The sequence below is a fragment of the Hypomesus nipponensis genome, chromosome 1 (assembly GCF_054491055.1).
Source record: "Hypomesus nipponensis isolate SF chromosome 1, ASM5449105v1, whole genome shotgun sequence".
NCBI lineage: Eukaryota > Metazoa > Chordata > Actinopteri > Osmeriformes > Osmeridae > Hypomesus > Hypomesus nipponensis.
In genome coordinates this window covers 9166321-9191777 of record NC_140361.1, presented here as the reverse complement: position 1 = coordinate 9191777, position 25457 = coordinate 9166321, and the positions used below count along the sequence as shown (strand labels likewise).

The 25457-nt window shown below is 49.7% G+C and overlaps 1 protein-coding gene across 12 annotated transcripts; it reads left to right on the top strand.

Moving 5' to 3' along the window:
- map7d3 (MAP7 domain containing 3) lies at nucleotides 1-25440 on the top strand. 12 transcript variants are annotated; one of them, XM_084683391.1, is made up of 21 exons: nucleotides 1-262; nucleotides 6554-6664; nucleotides 7033-7113; nucleotides 7460-7623; nucleotides 8013-8124; nucleotides 8610-8693; nucleotides 9443-9550; nucleotides 10692-10793; nucleotides 11370-11468; nucleotides 13742-13867; nucleotides 16028-16146; nucleotides 18989-19119; nucleotides 19268-19527; nucleotides 20235-20364; nucleotides 20585-20765; nucleotides 20853-20957; nucleotides 21072-21125; nucleotides 21234-21354; nucleotides 21488-21674; nucleotides 21875-22161; nucleotides 22360-25440. In XM_084683391.1, exons 1-21 carry the CDS (start codon nucleotides 139-141, stop codon nucleotides 22365-22367), a joined length of 2694 nt encoding a protein of 897 aa, XP_084539517.1. In that variant the 5' UTR covers nucleotides 1-138; the 3' UTR covers nucleotides 22368-25440. The 12 variants fall into 12 exon arrangements, with proteins under 12 accessions (XP_084539517.1, XP_084539511.1, XP_084539541.1 ...); XM_084683385.1 differs by having other exon boundaries at nucleotides 16004-16146; XM_084683415.1 differs by lacking the exon at nucleotides 8610-8693 and having other exon boundaries at nucleotides 2-262; nucleotides 16004-16146.
- The last annotated feature ends 17 nt before the right edge of the window (nucleotides 25441-25457 follow it).

The following is a 25457-nucleotide window of genomic DNA, read 5'->3' as shown; positions in this document are numbered from 1 at the left end:
AATCTCCGTTAAATGACAAACTCCAAATGATCATGACAGTTCTTCAAATCATAAATGGCAAGCATATCCTCTCAAATTATAGATCTCACAATAGGTGACGCTGTTGCCTATCAATGTGCTCTCCCTCCTTTTACTTGAATGTCCACGTATCCGTGTGTTGCGCGCCTCTCATTGAGTCAAAAAAAAAAAAAAACAGAGAAGGAAAACTTCATAGAAATGGCGGAGGGTGCAACGTCTCTCAAAGGGTTGCGAGCCCAAATGGGTAAGAAACATATTTACCCAAACTGTTAATAAATGCACAATTTGTTAATAGCTTTGTTATATTCTTTCTTGCATATGTTCTAAGTTACTCGGGAACGTTACCCTACTTGTACTGTGAATGTTAGCTAGTTAGCTAAGCAGCCTTAGCTAGAATAACCCGCTGACAATAGGGGTGGATGTGTCCAACTTGTATCCCCCAGCCGGCTAGCTTACAGTTGCTACTAGCCTACTAGCTAGCTAGCTTAACGTTGATTGATATCGTTTGTTCGTGTCTGATTCTTCGAAATGATCGCTTGGTCATTTCAGGGTCTGTTTGCTGTTGAGACTTGCGGAGAGTTTACAGTTTCATTCAAGTATAATATTGTTATATTAAGTAAATTACTTTTTTGACCGGCGGTTGAGAGTTGTGTTACCATGGCGCGCCATAGCAACTTTACGCTACGCTATTAGGCTAGCTAGCTAAGCTAATGACAGCGACACTGACATTGTGTTAACTCATGTCACCCTTAGTTGATCGAAATTTAGCCTCTTCGTCACAGTCAGCAAAGCTACATGAGGCTATACTGATTGTTTGTTGTTGATTTGTTAAGTTAAGTGATTTATTTCTGTTGTTATAATATAGATGGACAATGCATGTTAATAAGTGTAAATCTTTCGATTGACAGAGCAGTTACAAATCAATAAATCAGAGAGAACATCTAGATTATAACTGGTGTAGCCTCCACAGTATCGCTTAGAATTGTGTTGACAGGTGGCACTGCCGCCCCATGTGTCTAGGCTAACTAGAACAAATATGATCTGATTTTGCACTGAGATGCTGGTCCTGACACAGAACTTGCACACTCAGTACTAAGCAGTTCTGCTGTTTTGATGTAATGATAAAGTTGCCCAATAATATTTCATGAGTTGTCTTGGGTACAGACAGTGATAAGGCAATATTTATGTCTGGACTCTGTTGGTTGATTCCCTTCATTGAAGAAAAATAAAAAAATAAATAACTAAGCCAAAATCATTGGCTTGTAAATACAACATTTTGTACTGTAGCCTTTAGGACTCTAGAAACGGCATAATTCCTTTGAATTCCTCCATTTCTTCACCGTCTTCAACCAACCTCTTCCTGAGTTGATGCCAAAGGCACAGATCGTTTACTGTGTGTCTGCATCAGTAGGTCTGAATGGCGGGTTTGTTGTGACTCAAGCTGGTAGATTAGGCGAAGATTTGAGTGTTTGTGTTTTTCCCTCAACATACCCAACTTGGGTGTAGGCCTACATTTTTTATCCTGAAAGTAGTCCATAATGTTACTACTCTTAGTTTTGGGGTTTTCCTGCAATTTTCCATTTCACTCTTATTTTAAATGACCATCAAACTGGGATGGCTGTTTAGGAGGTGTCTTCAGCCGTCATACCCTGGATTTGAAGGCTAACAGAATAATGTCTGGAATCTATTCTGAGGGACAAACACCCACATGTATGGTTATCTCCACAAGAACGTAAGCCAGGAGTGTGTGTACCCTGTCATCATGAGGACAGATTAGACGCCGTCTTGTTCTTGCTGTATTGCTATTGAAACCCTGGCTGTGCCTCAGCTGCAGCAGAATCACAAGTATGACAACTATTTCAAAATTGGTCTAAGTTAACCAAAGGAAGAAATTGATCTTCCTGTTTTTTTTTTGTTTTGGTTTTGCTGGCCACCTAAGAGTTGTTTCTCCTCAAATGTCCAGTCCTGCCCTCTTCCCTTTCATAGTATGAGTTATCCCTGTCTACAGAGTTCAAAGGTCATGACATATCTCTCCATAATGGAAAAGCATTAGTAACAGTTCAATTTATCACCAGATGAAGAGCCAGGAAAGGTATAGGCCTAGCTGGGTCTGTGATTCATGAAATGGAGTTAAAGATAATCTTACATAATTATGTGATATGCCCACTCATGCAAAGGCTTCTCCCCACCTTGTTTTACAGCAGATATTTGAGTAGCAAATCTAGCCAGCTTCATTTGAATATCACTGTCTCCATCTCACATTCGACTGATGCTGATACAACCTGGTCAATGGTATACCTGTGTGTCTACCAGTGGGCGTCGGAGAGCCATGATGTGAACCTTAACTGACCCTAAGCCATGGTCAGCACATTGGCATTAGCTGCTGAGTATGAAGCATTGCCTTCTGTTGTCAGCGTGTCATCATCCCTGTGGCTCTGGAAATAGCCCAAGCTTACCTTTGCGTGAATGTGTCCCCTGTAATCCCTGTCGTGTGTGTGTGTGTGTCACATACACTCTGAAGACCTGCATTATTAAGCAGTGTGAACACGATACAGTCAAGACATCTGCAGCACTACATTTCCTGCCAGGCAAGTAGCACCCGGCTAATAGGCCTATAACCAGACCATTTCTGTTGTCAGGACAGAGAGAGGGAGGGAGGGAGGGCACAGCCCCTCAGTGACCCACTGAACTAACTCTTGGTTCAGTTGTGTCTGTGGGAGAGAGTGTCTCAGAGTGGGTGTCTGGCTGTGATAGAGGACTATTGCAATGTGAGTGTGTGTGGTCTTTTGTGCTTTGTCTATGGGTTGGTTGGAATCGTCGCCTGTCTGTCCTTTGGACGCAATGCTGGAAATTAGCATGTCATCTGAATTCTTGTGAATGCCTGTATTCCTGATCATGAGAAGAATAGCACAAATGCTTGGTGTTCAGATTGGCTGTGCCTACACAGCTCCCCCTTGATCCTTGCTTGAAATGGCATCTTTTTGTGGTTAACAAAAAAATGTCTATTGATACTGTTGTGTGTGAGCAGTTCCCGACATGTCTGGTTGGGTTCGAAAGAGAAGTTAGTGCTGGCTGGTCTGTTTCCTGTTTATGGAGTCCTGCGCCCCCCAGCCGTGTAATGTGTGTGTCTGTGTGCATGTGTTTTCATGTTGTGTATATGTGTGTGCCTGTTCATCAGCAACCCCCTGATGAGAGAGGGGTATCGGTGCCTCCACATAACTGCCTGTGGACATCTTAACTAATCAGTAAACTCTGTCTGACTGCTCTCGTAAGTGAGGATGGGGACATGTGCTGTCGAAGCTTTGGCAGATGTCAAAGCCTTATAGCATAATGCTACCAAGAATTCATGAATTGGCGAGTGATATGGCTGATCTGAGGAAAACCCTTTACAATTTGAGTGAAACTATGGTGCATTTGCTGGCGATGATGGGCTTAAAAATCTAGCAACAGTGTTTTGCATGAGGAAAATTGACTCTTGAGGGGAGTGGTTAATGGGCTTTGGCTCTGCTGCTGAGCAAGGCCCCATCCTGACTGTTGTCAGTACGCTGTCTGGGGTGTAGCTAAGCACACACCAGCACCACTGCCACTCTCATCCTGGCTTTGTGTTGCGTCAGGCTCCAGCCCATTCAGCTCGAATGTATGCTTATCAATGCAAATCTCCATAGTGAGGGAGATGCTAGTGGCTAGGTGTCCCTCCCGCCCCATGGTTGCTAGTCTCTGTCCAGGTGTCACTGTGCACCTGCTGGGGCTTCATGTCCACATCACACAGGAGCCTCACTCGGCTCATATACTAAGCTCCATGAGTTCCTGCTGAATGTGAATGTCTTATGTTATGATGATGTTTCGGTAAGTAGAGGCCAACCTGCTCTGTGGAGCTGAGCTAAACCGACTAGTACAGTCCTTTTAGCACGCCTTTTCTGTTCCGACTGGTCAGGCTGTTTTCCAAAGCATGGCTGAAGCTTAGATCAGGGCCAAGAACGTGTCTGAGATTTAGGGCTAAATTGTTGGGCTGCCCTAGAGAGAGAAACTCTAACTTGGCTGCACTCATTTTACCTACTCAGCCCTTTCCCCCGCCTCTCCAATTTCCTGTCTGCTCTCCATTCCTGCGCCTGGACTGGCTGGGCCAATGAACTCTGCCTGTTCCACTTATAAGAGGTAGTTCTGTAGGCTTGAGTAGTTAAACTAGCCTGGCCACATCACAGTACGTGGGACCTTCCTAACTAAGCTGTTAAAGTAGCAGCCCTCTTGAGGGTATCGCTCAGTGTTTACTCTGATGCATTGTGAGCCTTCGACCCTGAGATATAGATACACCTATTATCTGTCTCTCGAGCCGTTTTATGCATCCCTCAGCAACAGTTGCCATGCAACCAAGCTACTCTGGTAGAGCCAAGGACACCAGATACATCTTGATTGGTTTTACACACAATTCACTTTATTATTAAGATTTATGTATTTGCCCCATTCACATCTCCCCCATCTCCTCTGTTGAGGGACTTAGTTGTTTATCTGTTTTTCTCAGCACCTTGTGTTGTTATTCTCCTGTATTTTCCCCTCAAGGGCCAATGAGTATCTATATTAAGTAGCTCATGAGACTTGCCACAACTGTCTTCACCCCCGTATCCTTCCTCACTGCCCTCCACTGTCCAAAGGCCGTAGATGATTAGGGTTGTTGTTCAGATAATTGATCAGTATTTGAAGCTCTCCAACAGCTAGCAAGTCACCCCTGCCCCAATCAAAAGGTCATTATCCTCCCAGTAAACTAACACCCTTAACCTGGGCTCCATAGCCGCTGGAGCGTGAGAGGAAAAGCAAACGAATGCTAGGCTTCCTATGGGATTAGGGAGCCAGCAGACTTTGACCCAGCCTCTAATCTTTGACCTGACTGCATTGATGCCACGGTTGCTTTGTTTGACAGATATTGATGCTCTCTTGTTTGTTTGTGTGTCAAGAGGCTTTGTTACTGCTGCTGGCCTGGCAAGGACGGCAGCCTCAAGACCTGCCATCACTACAATCTAGACACACAGGATGTTAGTCAGTTTGGGACTATTGAATCCTGAGGTCTATTGTTCTGCCTTCAGTTTAGTTTGCTTCTCACCACACATATATAGGCTAATGCTACTGAGCTTTTAAAATCGTAGGCCAAAGCCCCTTTTAGTACCCTATTTATGTTTCCTCACATTCACTGATAACCTCTCTCTTAGTTTTATGGTGGTCATTTCCGCTAGTTTTTTGTTATTTTTTCCACCTTCTATAATTATTTATTTTTATTGTGTTTTCCCCTTGTATCTTTTCTGCAGCGTATACACTGTGTTTCCAAGCAACCTTCCTTAGTTCCAGAGCCTTGCAGGCTGCTGTGAAGTGTGCAGTTAGGGTGCTGGCTGTACCAGGCGAGCCCACATAGGATGACTAGGGTGTTGACTTGACTCTCTGCCTGAACACTCGTGGACAGGGTGAGGTAAAGATGCTGTGGGAAGTAGGCCTCGTGGCTCTGTCTGGATTGTGAGATGACCCGCCTGCTGGGGGGTGGGGGTTTGTGTGCTCACTAGTCTCATAGCCCAAAGCGCAAAGTGTTCCCTAGAGTCTAATTATGACTCTAGGGGTGACACTGACACACAATAGGCTCCATGCTTTGACCGTGTAGTCCTGGTGAATACCTGATCCTCCCAGGGGCCTGGTGGGCTTTGTGTCCTCTTATCAACAGGATCTACACAGGCTCAAGTCGTCAAGAAGGAGGTCTGAGCAGGTCCTTTGCTCTTCTTTGCATCTTTGAGGGTGAAGGACAGCAGGAGGGAAGGAGAGGAAGTTGTTTTGCCCTTGTTTGTTGTTTCGTCCCTTTTTGATCAGCAGACCGTGCTGTATCACATGATGACCTCTATGCCACCCTGTCAGCCACTCCTACACACACACACACACACACACACACACACACACACACACACACACACACAAAGGGCACCATGAAAGTGGCACGCTACAAGAGATCAGTGAGCTTTTGTTCACATCCTTTTCACTTCCTTCCTCTCTCACTTGGACCCCCCCCTTGACCCGCTCTCACGCCTTCCTTTTGGCTGCGCTTGCCAAATTAGCCAACTCCCACGCATGCCCACATTTGACTATGCAAGGTGGTGCCTTCATCGTGTCTCCTCTGCATAGCTCATCTCCTTGGTGTGTAGTGTAGTAGTTTGTGGGTAGAGTGGGTGACTGGGTTTGGTGCCTGACTCCACTGCAGGCCCACTGTCACGTCCTGTGGGCCACACGGCACTGTGTGCAATGCACGGCTAGCCAACGCATTCAGTGTTGGGGAGGAGGGGCAGAATGCTTGGAGGCTGAATGGCTGAATTGTTCTTAAGCTTTCAAATCCTCTGGATCTGCCTAGAACATGCATTCCTATGGAGGACAAACAAGACGCCTTCTCCACCAGCTCCAGACCTCCATCAGCTCTAAGCGCCTAGAGCAGTCTGTTTGAGATGATTGAAATCCTTGCCCTTGCTATATTAAACAGTGTGTGTGTGTGTGTGTGTGTGTGTATAAACAGCTGCAGCTGCGCAGGCGCAGGCAGAGGAGCGGCGTAGCCTATCAGGGAACAGCCCAGGACCTGCTGCAAACACCACCAACACAACAGCTAAGACTCAGGGGCCCAGGCCAGGTAAACACACTCACTCACCTGACTGCTTTATGTAATGATGAAAGTGGGTTCATAAGAATGGAGCTAAATGCTGTTATAATCCCCTAATGGGTCACTCACACCTCTCAGCATTGTCACCCTGTTTTATAGCCCGAGTTGTCATCATCTTGTTACACTAGCAGTGGTCAGCAAAGCTCCTTAATATGAGTCACACATGAACACAGCTGCTTCCCAGGTGATTAACGCTGTCCCTGAATGACACTGCAGGCCATTGTGAGGCTCGCCAGTCCACTTGTGTGTGTGTGTGTGTGTATGTGTGTGTGCAGAGGGCCGTGTGTACGGACACACAACGTGTGTAACAGCACTGTCTCTCTCTCGTTGGTCTGCAGTCATCGACGGCGCTGCACTCAGGATCGACGACAGACTGAGAGTTGCCAAAGAGAGGCGGGAGGAGGCAGATAAACAGCAAGGTAAGAGAGGGAGGCAGCGTCTGAAGGGTCAACATCTGCCATTCTTTAGGTAGAGGTCATAGTGCTATAGAAAAGGTATTATCAACAGACCAGAACCCTAACCCTAAGTTATTTTGGGTCTGTTACGTGCAAGTGGACTACCCTGTCCAAGCAAAAAAGGAAACCAGAAAAGTTTAATTTGACATGGGTCAATGGTTGACCTGAGAGGAGAGGGGACTGGACACACACACACACACACACATGGACACACACACACACATGGACACACACACACAGAGTAATCAGACCAATGTATTTGACCCTTGTCTGTTTCTCCACACACACACACACACACACACACACACAGCTGCGCGTGAGTCCCAGATCCTGGAGCGTGAGCGGAAGGCCAAGCTGCAGGTGGAGCGCCAGATGGAGGAGCGTCACAGGAAGCTGGAGGAGCAGCGCAGGAAGGAGGAGCAGAGGCGCTCGGCCGTGGAGGAGAAGAGAAGGCACAAACAGGAGGAGGAGAAGGTGCGGAGCAGCAGGACCAGCACACAGGAGCTCCAATACAATTGTGTCTCTCTCACCCTGCTCAGATGGGTTATTGTTTATATCTCAGAATCAACTTCATCTCCCAAATTCAATGTCTTCGTTTCCGGACTTTCATTGTTGAGCAATGACACTGGAATGACACGCTTGCAGTAAACCTCCAACGATATGACACTTGTGATGTGGAGACATTTCGTCCTACAGCATGAGCACTCTGAGCATGAGCATTCTGACCACCTCAATTTGGTACTAGAAATAATATTGCTGTAGTGTGAATGACTTTGCATTCTTTTCTCCCCCTCATCCCTCCCTCCCTCCCTCCCCCCCCCTCCCTCCCTGTCCTCCCTCCCTCCCATCCCCGTCTGCTGCAGGAGCACTACGAGGCGGTGATGCGGCGCACCCTGGAGCGGAGCCAGCGAGTGGAGCAGAGGCAGAAAAGGTGGTCCTGGGGAGGACTGTCCACAGACGTCGACGGCCGACCCGGTAAGCAGTCCTCTCTGTCTCTTCCCCTCTCTCTCTCTCCATCTCTCCATCTCTCCATGCACTTGCTGCTCAGATCAGACGGCGCAGCCCCCTCTCCTCGTGATGCGTTAGCAGGAGAGACGAACCGTGACGCAGGTCTGTAAAACCTGCTTCCTCTGTGGCTGCGAATCCTGACCTGCGGTCCGAGTTCCAGGCAGCCTCTCTGGGCCTCCTGTACGCTTGATCAATGTGTCTGAACGCTGTCGGCGGGGCCTCCCTGTCGATAAGGCATCCACAGAATTGATGCGACATGCTAACATGAATGTGTTAAACTGCTTTGCCTTGCTGTGACTCAGCTAGAAGAGTGGAATGAGCTGTTATTCATAGTACTGTCTGCACCGTGTCGTGGATGGTGATGCTAGCCGTCAGCCATGTGTTAGCCTTGCTGTGTATCTCTGGATGGATGAGAGGGAGAGTCGTCCTGAGAGCTCTCTTCCCCCCCACAGGAGACTCCGACGGAGGTGCATCCTCACCGGTAGCTATAGTTATCTCCCCAGCGTCTCCAGAAAAGCCCCCCAGGACCCGACAAGGTGCTGGCCCTTCTTCATCCCCCCCTGTAGCAGCACGGCACAGACTGGCACTGGCACTGTAACCTAGCTAGCCTCCGGCCTGTCTAACTCCCACTGCCTCACTAACTTGCTCCTGGGTCTAGGAACTCTGTCTCCCCCCCCATGAACCTTGGGACTCACGGGATGGATAAACCCACGGACTGTGGCCTTGCTCTCTGTCCTGCTCTCTGTCTGTCTTTGTCTCACTCACTTGTTCATTGTCATACACTTCTGTGTTAGGGCAGTCACATGGCGTCTGAACCCAGAAGGCACCGAGAGGTGTCAGAGCGCACCACTATTTATTATTTACTGTTTGCAGCATGCGGTGACCAGTGTTGTTTATGCTCACTTGATCTTTGGTGTGTCTTGAATGGGTCATGTCTTGTGCATTCCACAGGGAGTACAGCTCTTCTTACTAACTGCTGTGCCTAAAAACTGAATGGCTTTGGTTTGGCACCTGACAAGTTCAAAATGAATTTTGGCTCACATTTTGGAATGTGAGACAATGACTAATAAATGCACCATAGAAGCACATTGGAATTAGAAAGGTTTGGCTTTTTTTAGTCTCTAGTTTTATAAACCCCTTAAGTAGACTAAATTAGTGAATGTTGGTGGTAGGACAGTAGGACCCTGCAGAGCCCTGTCCTCCCTCCTCCTTTCTCAAACTCCTCTCCCATTGGTCAGGCTCCTGTGTAAACCCCTGCTCCCCTGTGTGTCGTCCTCCTCCCTAGTGGATAAGCGCTCAACGTCCACCATGAACCTGAAACAGCCGTCCGAGGCTGGCATCAGCAAACGCCTCTCCTCCTCCTCCGCAACCCTAATCAACTCTCCCGACAAAAGTAAGTGTCCCCCCTCCCTCCCTCCCTCCCCCGTCCCTCCGTGCTCCCCTCCCTCCGCCCCTTGTCACTGTGAACTCTGACTCCTCTCCCCCCCCTCCTGTATGCAGGAACAGCGGGCCTCCTCGCTCTCATTGGAGCATTAAGAGACTGGTAAACCAATTGCCTGAATTGCTGTCTCGGGTCCCAGCCAATGATAAAGCGGCATGAAACCCTGATTCCATTGCATCCTTCTTTTGTATTCTCTGTTTTATATCAACTTTACAGGAAATTGTAGCTGAATCATGAGGCAATGAGGGTGTCTGCTTACTGATCTATTCTACCTCCTGATCCAGCCGTACTCCTTTCTTCCTCTACATCTTCAGTTGTCCTTGTACTGTATCCAGCACTCGTATTTTTCCAATGCAATTCGGCCTGCTTTGATTCACAGGAATTGCTGTTTTAGACCCGGCCGAAAGCGGTCCTTATTATAACCAGTGAAATCACATCTCTCCACAGTTTCCTTTTCCTCCACCGAGGCCAAGAGGCCTCCTAATGTTTTCCCTCCTCTCTGACATGGCTGATTTGTCTGTAACGCCGTCCGTCTTGGAGCTCAGTTCCCCTGGCCCGTTTCCTCCCTCACGAGGGTCATGAACCCACTCTGAAATCAGGCAGGGCACAGTGTGGGTTTGTAGGTCACTGTGATAAGCATCCCCCAGCTAGAATCCAGTCCTTTCCCTGGACTAGTGATATGGCCAATGCAAGACAGACCACAGCAATGGAGAGAGAGAGAGAGAGAGAGAGAGAGAGAGAGAGAGAGAGAGAGAGAGAGAGAGAGAGAGAGAGAGAGAGAGAGAGAGAGAGAGAGAGAGAGAGAGAGAGAGAGAGAGAGAGAGAGAGAGAGAGAGAGAGAGAGAGAGAGAGAGAGAGAGAGAGAGAGAGAGAGAGAGAGAGAGAGAGAGAGAGAGAGAGAGAGAGAGAGAGAGAGAGAGAGAGAGAGAGAGAGAGAGAGAGAGAGAGAGAGAGAGAGAGAGAGAGAGAGAGAGAGAGAGAGAGTGTCAGTGACAGTGACAGTGACAGTGACAGTGACAGGGTGGGTGTGCGCTCAATGGATATAAAAACTGCTGCGTCACATCTTCACCCTGGGTGTCTCATTGTCTCCCAGGTGTTAAGCGGAGGAGTTCGTCTTTGAACCGGTTGCCTAACAACGGCACTGCCTCTCAGCCAACTAAGGAAGCCAGCAAAAAACCTCAGGTGGAACAGACAGGTGCCTAAGACCCCCCACGTACTACCCCAACACACCCCCACCAACACCCTGCGAGCTCCCACGTGTCTTGCATCTGACCCCAGGTCTACACTGTGGGCCTGTGGAGTTTGGAGGGGAATGAACCCACTCACTGAGCTGTGCAGCCAAGTCTCCTGTACTGGGTGTAGTCAGAACAGTCGTTGAGTGAAGCTCATTCCGTCTCGATCAGCAGACTGACTGTTAGCAGTGCGCCACAGTGCAGCTCCTACTGGACATCAACATGCTGTACTGCAGGCTACTGTTGCAGCTATCCAGCTGGGGATCAGTGATCAGATTAGAGACAGACCTGTTCCCCTGGTCCCTCTGCACATGGGGATCAAAATGTCCTTTCGACACACCCTGTCAACATGGACGTCAGGCCTCTTAAGTCTCAGCCCGTTGACTTGTAACTGAATAACACAATCAACCGTCTAAATGAAATCCATGTGATGTATAGGATGCTGAGGATGGGGGATGGTGGGAGGGACTTCCTCCCTCTCCGCCCCTCGCTGTCCGTGATTGGCTGTAACCCCACCATGTGCGTCTTCCTGTCCGTAGGCCCGTCCGTGAAGAAGAGAAGCTCCTCCCTCACACGAGATGGCAGGGGCAAAACCCTGCCCCCTGCCAAGCTCGAGAAAGGGTCATTGGACGAGCAAGGTGGCTAGCATGACCAGTGGTTTACAGTCTCATCCCCCTTGCATCGCCCGGCTCCCTTGTGTCCATAACAAGCACGCCTCCTCGTTGTCCTCTGCTCACTCACCCGCACACTCTGCAGCGTTTCAGACCACTAACGGCGGTTTGCCTCTTTTGGACGAGGTTGTGGCAGGATGCTGTGAAGTGCCTGTCCTTTCCTCAGTGTGTGTGTCTCTCTCTCTCTCTCTCTTTCCACACTCGCCCTCGTCTCCAGCCAACCAGCCGTGCTCTGCCCTGGACCATCTCCTGCTCCACTAACTGACTCCCGGCCCCTCTGTTCTACCTGGCTCTGTACAGGGCCGGCAGCCCTCTGTTCTACCTGGCTCTGTGCAGGGCCGGCAGCCCTGTGTTCTACCTGGCTCTGTGCAGGGCCGGCAGCCCTCTGTTCTACCTGGCTCTGTGCAGGGCCGGCAGCCCTCTGTTCTACCTGGCTCTGTGCAGGGCCGGCAGCCCTCTGTTCTACCTGGCTCTGTGCAGGGCCGGCAGCCCTCTGTTCTACCTGGCTCTGTGCAGGGCCGGCAGCCCTCTGTTCTACCTGGCTCTGTACAGGGCCGGCAGCCTGTCTCTCCTTTGTCTCCCTCTTACAGATCTCTCCTGTGTTGTGCTCACAATGTCTCGCTTTCAGCTAATCTTTTCTTAACCTTTTGTGCTTTCCATTTTTTATATTGGACTCTGAGCCGCACAGCAGGAATGGCTCCTTTTGTGAGCGCTAACACAACGTTTTGTTTGTTTGTTTGTCACAATGTGTTTGTTGTTTTCCCCCTCCCAGATGACGTGGATTTGGCACGTAGGTCTGGTGCCCGTGCTGGTGTGTGTCTGTGCCAGCTCTTCTGTAATTCTGCCCCAACACCACCCACGGCCTCTGAGCTCTCACTGGGGAAACAGGCCAATGTGCTGCTAACTGCTCCTCTGTCTGTTAACCGTGCCTGTGTCTGTTCAACTGTGTGTGTGTGTGTGTGTGTGTGTGCTCTTATGACATATAGAAGGATAGCTAAGGAGTGTCTGCATTTCACAGGTCTCATTCACAGGGCAAATGTTTCCTTGTTGCTGTTTTGTGACCTTAACTGTACAGTAATTCAGTCCTATACTTGTGCCTTCGACACTCACTCTTAAAGTCCCAATATGGAGTTGATAATCCACCGTAACAAGTTCAACCTGTCCATTCCCCAATAATGCAGCTCCAGGCCCGCTCACTCTCCCGGCCCCCCTGCTCACTAGATTCCATACCCCTGGCCCAGGCCCTCAACTAGCCTGGAGCAGTAGTCAGCAGTGTTACTGTGGGCCTGGCTACAGCCTCCCACACACAAGGGCCCCTGCCACTTAACAGCTAACAAACAAGTCTGTCTGCAACAGATGTCCCCTCTGTCAGAGTCCCTGAAGGAAGAGAGAGAACGCAACTCATAGCCCATACTCAGTGCCAAAAATGGACATCGCCTGGAGGACTCCTCTACTGCGTCTCCCACCTTCTGTTTTGATTTATCTCCTGGAACTGGGATCAAAACCCTTAAGGGCCACTGCTGTTTCTTCATTTCATGAAAGCGAGAGCTGTTTGTTTCTGCTGTCAAATTCATGGTCTCCCCATGCCAAGAAGTAGATGTCACTTACGCAAACTGAATGATTTACTTTAAACAATTAAAGAAAAAGTTACGAGCACCAGAAAGTATTTCACAATGTGGAATCTTCTGTCTGAAACACGGACAGAATCTGAGCAGCAGAAACAAGAGTTGCTTGGTCATGATCACTCTTGTACGTTTTAGTCCTCAGCCCCACGCCTCTCTCCCTACCTAATTTACTCCATAACACCGCCCCCCTCTCTCTACCTGTCTCTCACTCTATCTCGCTCTCTCTGTTGAGCTCACTAATGGTCCTTTTTACCCCTCCAGCTCCCCATCTGCAACAGGGAGACCCTTTTAATTTGACCTCATTGTTCCTCACTTCAATTGTTCTTCAGTTGCTGTACAATCACTCCTGGTTTGAGTCTCAATACTCCTCCATAGCTCCCTTCCTGTTTTCCTTGATTATTACTGACAGACCAATAGACAGGGTCGGAAGCCATTGAAGACTATTGAGACTTGGCCACGGTTCTTATGTTGATTCTCTCCTGCTGGTTGAAATCGCATAGTGACCCTTCCAATCCTCCCACCCCTTCTTTGTGTTTATCCCCTCCCCCCTGACCTCCTCCTTCTTCTTTCACGTTTCCACATTTTTGCGGGGTTGGGCTCGTTCCGGCCATGTAGCTCGCAGGCCCCTGGTCAGCCCCATGGACGGAGGGGTCCTCAGTCGCCTGCTCACCCCCACCCAGGCCTCACTAGCTAGGAGCAAGAGTGCCGCCGCCCTGTCGGCCGAAGGAGCAGACGCCCCAGGTAACCCCCCGCCCCCATCCCCAGGGGAGAAGACCGACCCCCTGTAGAGAGGGAGGATGCTGCAAGGCACAGAGACCTCCACACCCCCGCCCCCCCGCCCTTGCCCCCGCCCCATCAGTCGTCTGTCAAATATCACTAGCAAGCTAATGTTTCCACACCTTGTCCCCCCCCTCCCTGATAATGTCACCAGCGAATCTAAAACGTAAACCAGTGGCTTGGTTGTTGTTGGTGGGTGTGTGTACAGAGCAGTGGTGGCTTTAGATTAGGTGCTGCTGTTTGTTTTGGGGCCCCTGCTTGCTGATTGCTTCTCCATTAGTTACTTATGGGCCTAGCTGGTACGTGTATAGTCATGCTTGACGTTCAAAAGTAAAGTCGCATCACAGCTTTCTGCAGACGCACAAAGACATGGTCAGGGCCCTTGTTCACATGGGGGGGTTTTCACACACAATTGGCTTTTGTGTGCAGAGAGAGAGAGAGAGAGAGAGAGAGAGAGAGAAGGCTTTTATGGGAGCCAGGGAGCCGCAGTGTGTCTGAGGAATCTCAAGGTCCATGCTGGGAGCTTTGTTCTAAGCCGCTTACCTGTGGGTTGCGTGACAACGAGAATGTTGTGGTTTGTGTGTGTTTTACTAATGAGCGCTGGGAGTTGGGGACCTGTTTGAGCGCTACATCATGTCCCTTGGTTATAACACAGAATATGGCTGAATATTTTCTCTTCTGAATCTTCTGGTTTCACTCAACTCTTACCGCTTCCCCTAGATGGCTGTATTACAATATTGATGGATGTGAAACAGAGTGATATAGATGAATTGCCTTGGCTGAACCAACCCATTGGATATTTGAACTGCCAGCTTGCCCTGTGGCTTTTCTATTAGCTGTATGGACCCATTGACCTCCTTAACTTTAATGGTCGCTGTCAATTTACTTCATAACCAGCCTGTTGGGTTTGTCCTCCCACCAGATTTAAGACATGTAACCTAGTGTTCATCAAAAAGCTTTGCTGCTCTACATTGGCCACCCATTGAGAGCTATTGGCGGGTTAGCTCTGGAGCGCCCCTGAGGGGACTAGACGCAGGAACAGCATGCCTCAGCCCTTGCTCTAGCAGGCTGGTTTCCCAGCCCCTTGCTAAGCGGTCAGTGTAAATGACGTGTCTGATGTGGTCAGCCCCGGAGAGATCCTCAGGCTCGGGGATTAGCACGGGTAATCCCCTCAATCTGACACAGCAACACAAGCAACAGCTGAAGTCATGACCCAGCCGTCGGCCTGGTTATAAAGGGCTAGTGCTAGGCTAGCTCACAATTGAACTTAAGCGCCCATTAGTACCTTTCAGGGGGCAATACTGGGCCTTTAAGCTTGTTTGTGTAACTGTTTTACCACTGTCAAGCTATGAGACTGGTGCTTAGCTGTAGTATCTTGTTAGCCTACAAAAATTCAAAGGGATTCGTTTTTGGACTGAGTTCAAGCTAGCAAGAGATAAACCATTTTTGCTGCAGTAGGCTCAGCTCTGTTCCTACAACCTAACAAATCTTTATTTTTTGAACACTCCGAAGCTAGAGATGACCTGGTTTTCTTTTAACACTCAATGATCACTGCAAGACTGTTGCCTTCTCTGGTATGCTTTCATTGTTGCTAATGGAGTGATTGTGATGTCATGGTGTGTGCGTAGTGCTCTGTAGTGCAGAGCATGTTATGGATGTTTGTGTGTATGACCTGCATGGATATTGGTGGTGGTGGTGGTGGTGGGGAGGTGTGCTGTGTTGCTGTGTGACTATGCTCAGTTGTATGTCGCTGGTGTTCAGGGCAGGTGTGTTCAGTGTTGTCAGCCCTGGAGCCTCGGCCTGTCCCCCTCTCTGTGTTTCCCCTTTCCAGCCCCTCGCCTACGCCACCCACAGCACCCTCACACAACAAGCCTGCGCCACAACCAGTGCTAAATCTAATACGCAAACGTGTTGTTTTGTGTTTGTTTTTTTTCATCCTCCCAAAACCACTCCCCCTTTGCTCTCTCTGTCTTTCTGTCTCTATCTCTCTCTCTCTCTCTCTCTCTCTTCCCGCATCGGCTTCGCTCACCCTACTCGGCTGCTTCTCCTGCTCCCATTGGCTATGCCGCCCGGCCCCGCGATGACTGTGTCCCTTACCAGTGTGTCACCTGTGTCCTCGCTCAGCCTCGGCCAGCCCCATGCACCCGCCGCCGCGCGGGCCCGTGCGCAGCCGCAGCATCGACCGGCAGAAGAGCGGCATGGCCACCTCCGTCTCGGCCGACGGACCCCTGGACCCCTCCCTGGTGAGTCCCCCCCCTCCCCCACAGCCGGAGCACAAGTGACCTCTTGGTGAACGAGGGCGTGGAAGAGACAGTCAGCTGAGCCGTTGCTCCGGTGGCCATGAATGGAACGCTTGTCCCGTCTACCACGGCTCGGTGGCTGGTGGTGTCTTGACGCCCTGGGTTTCATCGGATGACGGCGTGGTTTATTCATACATGTGAAGCCTCTGCTTCTCGTTGAGGGGCGCTAGGGAAATGTTCACGCATCGACATCACGTAGATGTGTCATGCCTTCCTTTTTTTTTTTTCTCTCCCCTAAAAGGGAACAAGGATGGAAGTTACTGGCGATAACGCTTATCTCTGCCAGTCTTAAACGATACATCCTTGAAAAAATAAAGGCGGCCCGCAAATGACATCGTTTTATATGCACACATCCTGTTAGATTTGCCTGTCAAAGCAGCTTGCCTGTGTTCTTTGGTCTCCATGATAGAGAATGTCCTATCTCAAATCCTCCAAGGACTGGAGGAGAGCGCTTCACGCCAGTCCGCGTAGCCAGTCCGGGTTGTAGCTGCTAGCGTTGGCATTGCGCTCCATTTCCTACCGACGGCTGAACTGTGGAGAATAGGTGACTGCAGACCAAGCCAGGCCTTCTATTGAGCTGTTCCGTCTCATGACTAGGCGTGTCTCTCCTCAGTGTTTGTACGTGCAGCCTGAGGGAGAGGTCTGTGCTGCCCTGAGCGGGGCGTACTGCCTGGCTCCGGCTCCTGGCCTGGTCGCCCTGCCCTCAGGCTGTCTGTCTCTCTCAGGCTGTCTGTCTCTCTCAGGCTGTCTGTCTCTCTCAGGCTGTCTGTCTCTCTCAGGCTGTCTGTCTGTCTCAGGCTGTCTGTCTGTCTCAGGCTGTCTCTCTGTCTCAGGCTGTCTCTCTGTCTCAGGCTGTCTGTCTGTCTCTCTCAGGCTGTCTGTCTGTCTCTCTCAGGCTGTCTCTCTGTCTCTCTCAGGCTGTCTCTCTGTCTCTCTCAGGCTGTCTGTCTGTCTCTCTCAGGCTGTCTGTCTGTCTCTCTCAGGCTGTCTGTCTGTCTGTCTCAGGCTGTCTGTCTGTCTCAGGTTGTCTCTCTGTCTCAGGCTGTCTGTCTGTCTCTCTCAGGCTGTCTGTCTGTCTCTCTCAGGCTGTCTGTCTGTCTCTCTCAGGCTGTCTGTCTGTCTCTCTCAGGCTGTCTCTCTGTCTCTCTCAGGCTGTCTCTCTGTCTCTCTCAGGCTGTCTCTCTGTCTCTCTCAGGCTGTCTGTCTGTCTCTCTCAGGCTGTCTGTCTGTCTCTCTCAGGCTGTCTGTCTGTCTCTCTCAGGCTGTCTGTCTGTCTGTCTCAGGCTGTCTGTCTGTCTCTCTCAGGCTGTCTGTCTGTCTCTCTCAGGCTGTCTGTCTGTCTCTCTCAGGCTGTCTGTCTGTCTCTCTCAGGCTGTCTGTCTGTCTCTCTCAGGCTGTCTGTCTGTCTCTCTCAGGCTGTCTGTCTGTCTCTCTCAGGCTGTCTGTCTCTCTCAGGCTGTCTGTCTGTCTCTCTCAGGCTGTCTGTCTGTCTCTCTCAGGCTGTCTGTCTCTCTCAGGCTGTCTGTCTCTCTCAGGTTGTCTGTCTCTCTCAGGCTGTCTGTCTGTCTCTCTCAGGCTGTCTGTCTGTCTCTCTCAGGCTGTCTGTCTGTCTCTCTCAGGCTGTCTGTCTGTCTCTCTCAGGCTGTCTGTCTATCTCAGGCTGTCTGTCTCCAGGGAGAGGATAAAGGAACACATTGTCACAGCCGTTGGACAAAGAGGTTCACAATAGCCTGGTGGTTACAGGAGGAGCGACTTTGTCAGACCATGCAAAGCAGCAGACCAGGCCGCTCCTCGAGGTGTGTGTGTGTGTGTGTGTGGCCTTCTTAATGTGAAATGTGAAGGCAAATTTGTGGGCGGTATTTGCAATGTTCCATGGACTGTTGAACCAAAGCTCAAATATACTAAGATAAACGATGGTGAGGTTAGCTGGCCCAGCTCTCCTGTCAGGTCTGAGGCAGGAAGTGGTGCGTGCGTGTGTGATGGAAACTACACAGGAAATCCAGAGCCCTGTCAACAAGGGAGGACTGGCAGCTCTTATGATGCGTTCAGACACTGATGTGTGAGAGAGAGAGAAGTCATGCATGCGCATGTTTTCCTACTGCTTAGTTGTGCGCTCCCTGGGTTCGTGGATGGAGAACTCTGAGGTGACATAGATGGGAGATGGCAGAGCTCCCAATAGTCTCTCCTCTCCCAGCCCCATTACTCCCGGTCCTCTCTCCCAGAGTACTCCAAAGAAAGAGGACTCCAGAACCTTCTCAAGCCTGTTGAGAAGGCCGTATTCCCTTAAAAAGAGCCAAAACTTCACGTTTTGTGCTCAACAAATAGCAAAGCAATACCTGACCACACCTCTCAGCATGTTGTTTGCCAGCCTGACCGTGAGCATGCGGGCATTAAAAACTGATGACTAAGAATCAGGCGTGCATGACGACCTTCAGGGCTGGACAGGTTATTCCACTGGCCACCTTTGCTGTTGATGGAGACCGGAAAGGGAGACCTCAGGGGTGTCTGTCTCTCAGATCCAGTGTCTGTGGTCTCTCTCCATGGTATTGATTGGAGTCCTACTGTGTCAGGGCTCTGTGTTGAGGGACTGCAGGTCTAAGTGGGCTTTCAGGCACTCATGTTTCATCCTCGGCAGCACATGATGTTGGTGAATCAGTGCGACTGTTCTAGCCTCTATGTAAGCCTACATTTCAAGGTTGCATTTCCTGTTGTCATGAACGGGTCCTTTCCCTTTCGGGCTCACACCGACTCTCTTTCTCTTTCTTCCCGCCTTTCTCTCTAACAGAAGGAGAAGAGGTTCACCTCACCGGGAGGCAAACGCCCGGCTTCGCCTGCCAGCACCCCGGGACGCAACCGCTCCCCTTCCCCTGCCCCCCTCCCCGCCCCCAAGAGAACCCCCTCCCCTGCAGCAGCCAAGTAAGACGCCCCCCACATCACCACCAACCCCAAATACACACTCACATCACCTTGCCGTTTGATTGTCTAGAAAAGAGCAAAGGACATCAGTAAAGTGAAAAGCATGTTTTTTTCACGTCGGTTCTCTTCGCCCTCCCCTCCCTAACAGGCATAGCCCCCGCAACCGCCCCTCCTCCCCAGGGGGACTCAAACAGCGCCCCCCGTCTCCCCAGACCACGTCCGCCAAGCCCCCGCCCATCCAGAGACCCGCCCTGACCCCCACTGGGCCCCCCACGCTGAGGAAGAGGGACTCCAAGTCCAAGGATCTGGGCCCCGTCCTGCCTGGCCCCCAGTCCCCTGAGACCCTCCAGACCAGCACAACCCCGTCTCCCTCCCCCACCGCCACCTCCTCCAGCAAGGCCAAAGAGGGTGAGAGAGGGAGCCCCTCGCATTCAGGACCCACACACACACACACACACACTTCCTCAATACAATAACACACCTTCTGTCTGTGGTGAATGTTCATGCCATATAGCCCCATTTTGGTGTAAGCAAAGTAGCAGCCCGCGCCAGTCAGGATTTTACTCATGTGTGAAGACCTGGACTCCAGCCCCTGATGCAGTGGGGTTGAAACCCTGTACAGCAGGACTCTCCTTTGCGGTTCATGTGTTACACTGACGTGGAATCACAGCAGAGCAGCACTATGTATTCTCTGTGGACCAGGAGAGGCCATTAACTCCCAGCTGGAGGCACATCCTGTCGCTCCACACTGCCCCCCTCTGGCAACAATCATGTCCTGCAGGGAAGATCTTTATTGGACCCTGGTAGGGTTAATGGTGTTTAGGTCTGTATGCTCAATGCTGTCTGTAGGGGAGACGGAGATAGGCCTATGTTATCTCCCCCAGTCCTCTTCTCTCTCCTTCCTGGAATCGACTCTGTGTGTGTCTCTCACCTCCTCTCCCTGCATTTCTCACTCCTAACACACCGTGTCAGTGTGTGTGTGTGAACAACCATAGCCTCTGTTACCACACAACTGTCAAAGCTGGCACACCACTGCCTCTGGGCATGTGGGAGCAGTAATGTGTGTGTGTGTGTGTGTGTTAACCCTGCGCTACTGGTTGGCTCCTCTCCGTCAGACTCCAAGGCCATGGCGGGCACCAACTCCGCCGCCGAGGCTGCCAAGATCCTGGCGGAGAACCGGCGGCTGGCGCGGGAGCAGAAGGAGAAAGAGGAGCTGCTCCGCATACAGAGGGAGGAGGAGGAGAGGTGAGGAGGAAGTAGAGGGGGAGGCACAGAGGGGGGGAAGCAGGAAAAGGAGAGAGAGAGGGCGAACTGTCCTCTCAGCAGTAATGATGTTATCTCTTGAAGGAAAGAGGAGGGAAGGGAAGAGAACCAGTTTAAGCTGTATAGATTCAGCCCAGGGTTTGTCTGTCTTCCATGGTTATCATGTTGGGCTTTTCATCCTAATCCCCTTGTGCCCCCCCAGGCTGAGGAAGGAGGAGGAGCAGCGCCTGGCGGAGGAGGCCAGAGTCAGACGTGTGGAGGAGGAGAAGAGGCTGGCGGAGGAGAAGAAGAAACAGGAGGAGGAGGAGGCCGTGAGGGCGGAGGAGGACAGGGAGAGGCTGGAGGCGGAGGAGGTCATAAAGCAGGCCGAGCTCCAGAAGGAGGTGACTGCCCGCGCACACGCGCCCCCTTGTCAGAACAGATGTGGGTTGGTTGGTTGTTTGACTGACAGCCTCTTTCTCCAATCCCAGCGTGAGGAGGCTGAGGCGCGGGCCCTGGTGGAGGCGGAGAGAGTGCGCGTGGAGAGAGAAAGGATCATGCAGAAGAACCAGCAGGAACGCATGGAGCGCAAGAAGGTGTGTACAGATGAACACACTCGCTGCATCTACAACACTTATCCTAACATACTCCTCTCTAACAGAAGTCTCTTTTTATTATTGTTATTATTATTTTTGCTTGTCACCCTTCAGAGGATAGAAGAAATAATGAAGAGAACCAGAAAGGGGGAACAGAATGATTTCAAGGTGACCTCTTTGTGTCCTACACCATCTTAATTTGGATTATGATGCATACTGAAATAGGCCTATATCATCTTGTACAAACTGTTACCCTCTTTTCCTTGTCCTGTACAGAGAGATGGAGAGGAAGATGGAGAGGAAGATGAAGAGGATGATGGAGAGGAAGATGAAGAGGATGATGGAGGTGATGGAGAAGGAGAAGAGGAAGTTGACCAGCTAAACTGTGAAACCATGGGTAATTGGCCGCGTTGCAAATCCAGTCTTTTGATGTGTGTCTGTCTGTCTGTGTGTGTGTGTGTCTGTGTTTACACTGAACCACTTGTCTGTTTGCATGTGCTTATGACTCATGCACTCGTTTCTCCCCTCAGAGAACAAGATGGTGCCATCTGGAGATGTCGCCATGGAGACGGATATCGCTGATTCGGTTGGGCGTGGCCTGCCCTCGGATGGACCAATGGGAGAGCGGGAAGAGCCCTTGGGCAGTGTGAATGGAAAGCCGGAGTTGGACGACAAAGAAAACAACAATGGCAGCACAGAAGAGCCTTTGGCTGTTAGGTGTGTACACACACACATACACTCTTAACACACAAACTTACAGCTGCTTCTTTTGTCTGTCGTTATACTTACACAGTGTTGCAGTCTAAGCACACATGCAGCTTTCACTCAGATAAAAGCAGATCAAAGTCAGTGAATCTCTCTCTTTCATCCTTTGGCTGGCTAACCTGTGCACCTGCTGGTGTTGCTCTGTGCTCCAGTCCCGTGCCTAAGGGTCGTCTGGTGGAGGGCTCCGAGTTCCTGAACGAGGACTCCAACAAGCTGGTCCCCGGCCTCAACGGCAAGCCTGGCCCCTGGTGCTTCGAGGAGCTCATCGACCTCAACGTCCACTCCAAGGGCCGGCCCCTCCTCCAGGCCCCTGAGGGACTAGGCCAGGGCCTCATCGACTGTGACGCGGGGCCCGACGCACCTCGGGTGGCCTTCGAGGACAAGGGCGCCCCCGTCCCCAGCCTCCACCCTTCTAGTCAACCCATTGAAGCCCTGTCAGGTACGCTTGAGGGCTATGTTGGTTTTTGATTGTTGGGAAAGGAGACTGAGAGCATCTGTTCCCCTTGTCTCCTGGGTGTGAACCCTTTTCTGAGCCTGTGCAAATATTGTTTCAGTGATTTCAGTTTGTGTATATATATTGACATTTTCTCTCTCCTTTTCTTTCTCATTCTCTCCGTCTCTCTCTGTCTCTCTGTAGAGATGTGACACTGCGGCCCCTCCTAGAGAGACCTGTGATTATTGCACTCCCAAAGTTCCAGACCCCCCCAGACCCCACCCAGCCTCGTCTGGACCACCTCAGCCAGAGGAAGAGCACAGGCAGGGAGGGGGGGACTCACACCCCCAGCGCTGACTCTGCCCCCCCATCCCCATCCCCAAGTTTTAAGAAAGAAAAAAAACAAACAAGATAAGCTTCAGGGAAATCCTCATGTATTCCTTCAATGTGCTCGCTTCAAGGCCTCTCCGTTACATGACTCGGTTATCATTTTGTATCTCAGTATGAGTTTCTGTTCATATTGATTTATCTTTCTTTTTCTTTTCCTTTTTGTTGTGTTTGGGGCAGGGCGTGTTGCTGTTGTAATTTATTAATTTTGGCTTCTTGGTATGTAATTAATGGTTCTTATGTTTAGTATTTTTGTTTCTCAGTTTGAGAATATTCCAGAATGAATGCATACTTGGCTCTAGAATTGGGAGGTGAGCGTTTTGAGGTATGAGGAAGTCAAGCAATGCAAGGTTTCAAAGCATATTCTGATTGGTGGGGACTCAGTTGGGTTGCCTGGGTGCTGTAGTCTCTCAGGTCCATCCTCCAGGAGTTCTCTTAGCATTTCCTGTAGAGCAAGCAAGCAGACAGACCAGCGGTACAGCTGCGTAGCCAGTACACTGAGTAGTAGCACCGTGTCATCCCATCCAAATTGGAATCTGACCTAGAATTCTGGATTAGTCCGGCTTCTTTTTCTACAGTGTCCAGTGACCCAGGCTTACTTGGGAGTAGGGCAAAGTTATCCCTTACTGCTTTGCCCCCCTAAAGTATGCTGCCCCCCACCTCTCCCCCCCTACCCTTCCTCCCTGGACCAACAGGGGGCGCACATGACCCACTCCACCTGCCAGGCATACTGCTTTCTCATTCCAACTGAAGGATGTTGGAATTGTCAAGCAAAGGCAGATTGTCTTGTGAATCTTTCTTTGTATTTCACATTTCTGGCCTGTAGGTTTTCCCCTAAAATGTTGACACTTCGTTACTGTTTTACATGTACATAGATATACTGTTAATGGTTGGCTACTGCTCATATCAAGTTCTAATTTAATTGCATCCTGATGAAATGCTGAGGTATAACTTAACCCCCACAGCAATGACTGCATGGATCTATACTCAACCATATGAATGACTATATTCCAGGATGATTAACCTGTATGTTTGGTTAAGTGCACATTCAAGGTCCACAAATTTCATTTTGAAGTCACTTCAGAGGTCTTCTGAAGGGTGCGTGTGTGTACAGTACTATAGTCTCTAAACTGACACTTAAATGGATTGACGTTCCCTCACGACGCTCCAAGTTCCTCTGGGCTAAACACTGTGGTCAGGCGTCTCAGCCTTGTCCTGGACTAGCAAGCTTCACTGTGTTTGTATGCAGTCACACATGTCTGTCTGTCTGTCTCCATCATCTAATTTCAGTGCTTGTCCACTAAAGCCCAATGATCCTATTTAACATACTAGCTGCTTCTTTTCTACCTTACCTCTCTTAGCAAAACATTTCAATTATTTTTGTAATATATAATTTGGCTGTCTGTTTATATGAAAATATATTTCAACATATTGAACTGTTATTGTATTATGTATATAATCAGTATTAGGCCAATGCAGCCATGTTGGGTGGGGTCAGGTAGGGGGAACGGCTGTGGATCTAGTGTGTATATGTCTGTTCATGTGTTCTTGTTGCGGTCCTGTTGTGTCGGACTTCTGTCCAAGGCCAGGGTAGTTTGTTCTGTTACCACAGTCTGGTCATGTTAGGATGTTATTTACATTTACAGGAACACCCCACCCGTATGGGGAGCTCTACTCATTCTGTGTCCTGTGTGATGGGAGTTGTCAGTGGAGGCCAGTTAGCCAGTCTGGTTCTGGAAGCTTCTGCTTGTCTGAGCCCCAGCCCTCTTGACATTGCCTCGGTAGGGTTGTAGAGCGGACTGATGAGTTGAGGTGCTTTTGTGATGTGACGTGTGGATACATGCTGTGGAAGGTTGCAGTCGGACACAAATGTTATTCGGTCAGTCTGTGATAGTGTTTGTGCCGTCTTTTGTTTTGGGTTTCTAAAAAATAATAATAATAGAAAAAGTAAAGAAAAAAAGCTGTGTTGAAGCTTGAATTCCCTATGCTTGAATCGTCCAAACAGAGTGGTTTGGGGACCTTGTTTGTTTTTTTTCGCCTCGTAGCCTATTGACTCAGATTGTCATGCTATTAAACCAGAAGACTCTGAAAGGGCTTAATACACACCCCATCTGTCTAGACTAGTGGCCCTAGAGCTGAGCTTTGATTCATAAGCATAAAGAATGTTGCAGACTTATTTAACAGCCCTTAATCCATTAACACGCTTAGAGCAGCCTGTTTTTAGGTTTCACAAGCAAATAATTTTTTTCTTGATGTTTCATAGGCGCATGAAGGCTTTCTGAATTACTGTTAGGTTCCTGAGAAGAAGCCTTACTGTACAGGCCCAGTTTAGTGAGAGAGTTGTGGTGTTTTCTAGAAGTAAATGAAACATGTTCCTTAACTGGTTCCTCCAAGCCAGGCCTTGTTTTCAACCCCCATCTGAGTTCTAACAAACCTTCATCTGTTTATTCCAAGAACATGCGGTTCCCATGTTCTTAAAATGAAACACAGGGTCGTTACTGTTAATGTGCATGTGTGCGTCGTTCACTTGGTCAGTGGAAACCCTACAGGACAGACGCTGCTTCAAGGAACATAGTCCTGGTCCTGTTCATTGGTTTCTGCGAAAATGGAGCTAACTGTTCTCAATTTTATGACAGACGCCATTACGGTAGAATAGAACGGTGCCTTAGACTGAGAATAGGTTTTATTTTGTTACAATTACTAAAAAGAAATGTCACGTGTCCTTACCTCGGCCATGACAATCATTCTACCAGATCCAGCCACAGTGTGAATATGATTTGCTCTCCAGTGGCTCTATACACCTAACAAAGCCCTGTCCACAAGAATATATTTGTAAATATATCTAAAATGTACTGAGAACATATGAATTGTTGAAGAATAAAGTTTTGCAAAGTAAAAGGCTCTTTTTGTATTAG

Bases quoted from the DNA above. Each gene is read 5' to 3' on its own strand.
- map7d3 (XM_084683385.1), top strand. From the start codon at position 139: ATGTCCACGTATCCGTGTGTTGCGCGCCTCTCATTGAGTCAAAAAAAA. The intron at 7,624-8,012 runs GTGCGGAGCAGC...CGTCTGCTGCAG, and splicing joins ACAAACAGGAGGAGGAGAAG to GAGCACTACGAGGCGGTGAT. The intron at 20,365-20,584 runs GTGAGGAGGAAG...GTGCCCCCCCAG, and splicing joins CAGAGGGAGGAGGAGGAGAG to GCTGAGGAAGGAGGAGGAGC.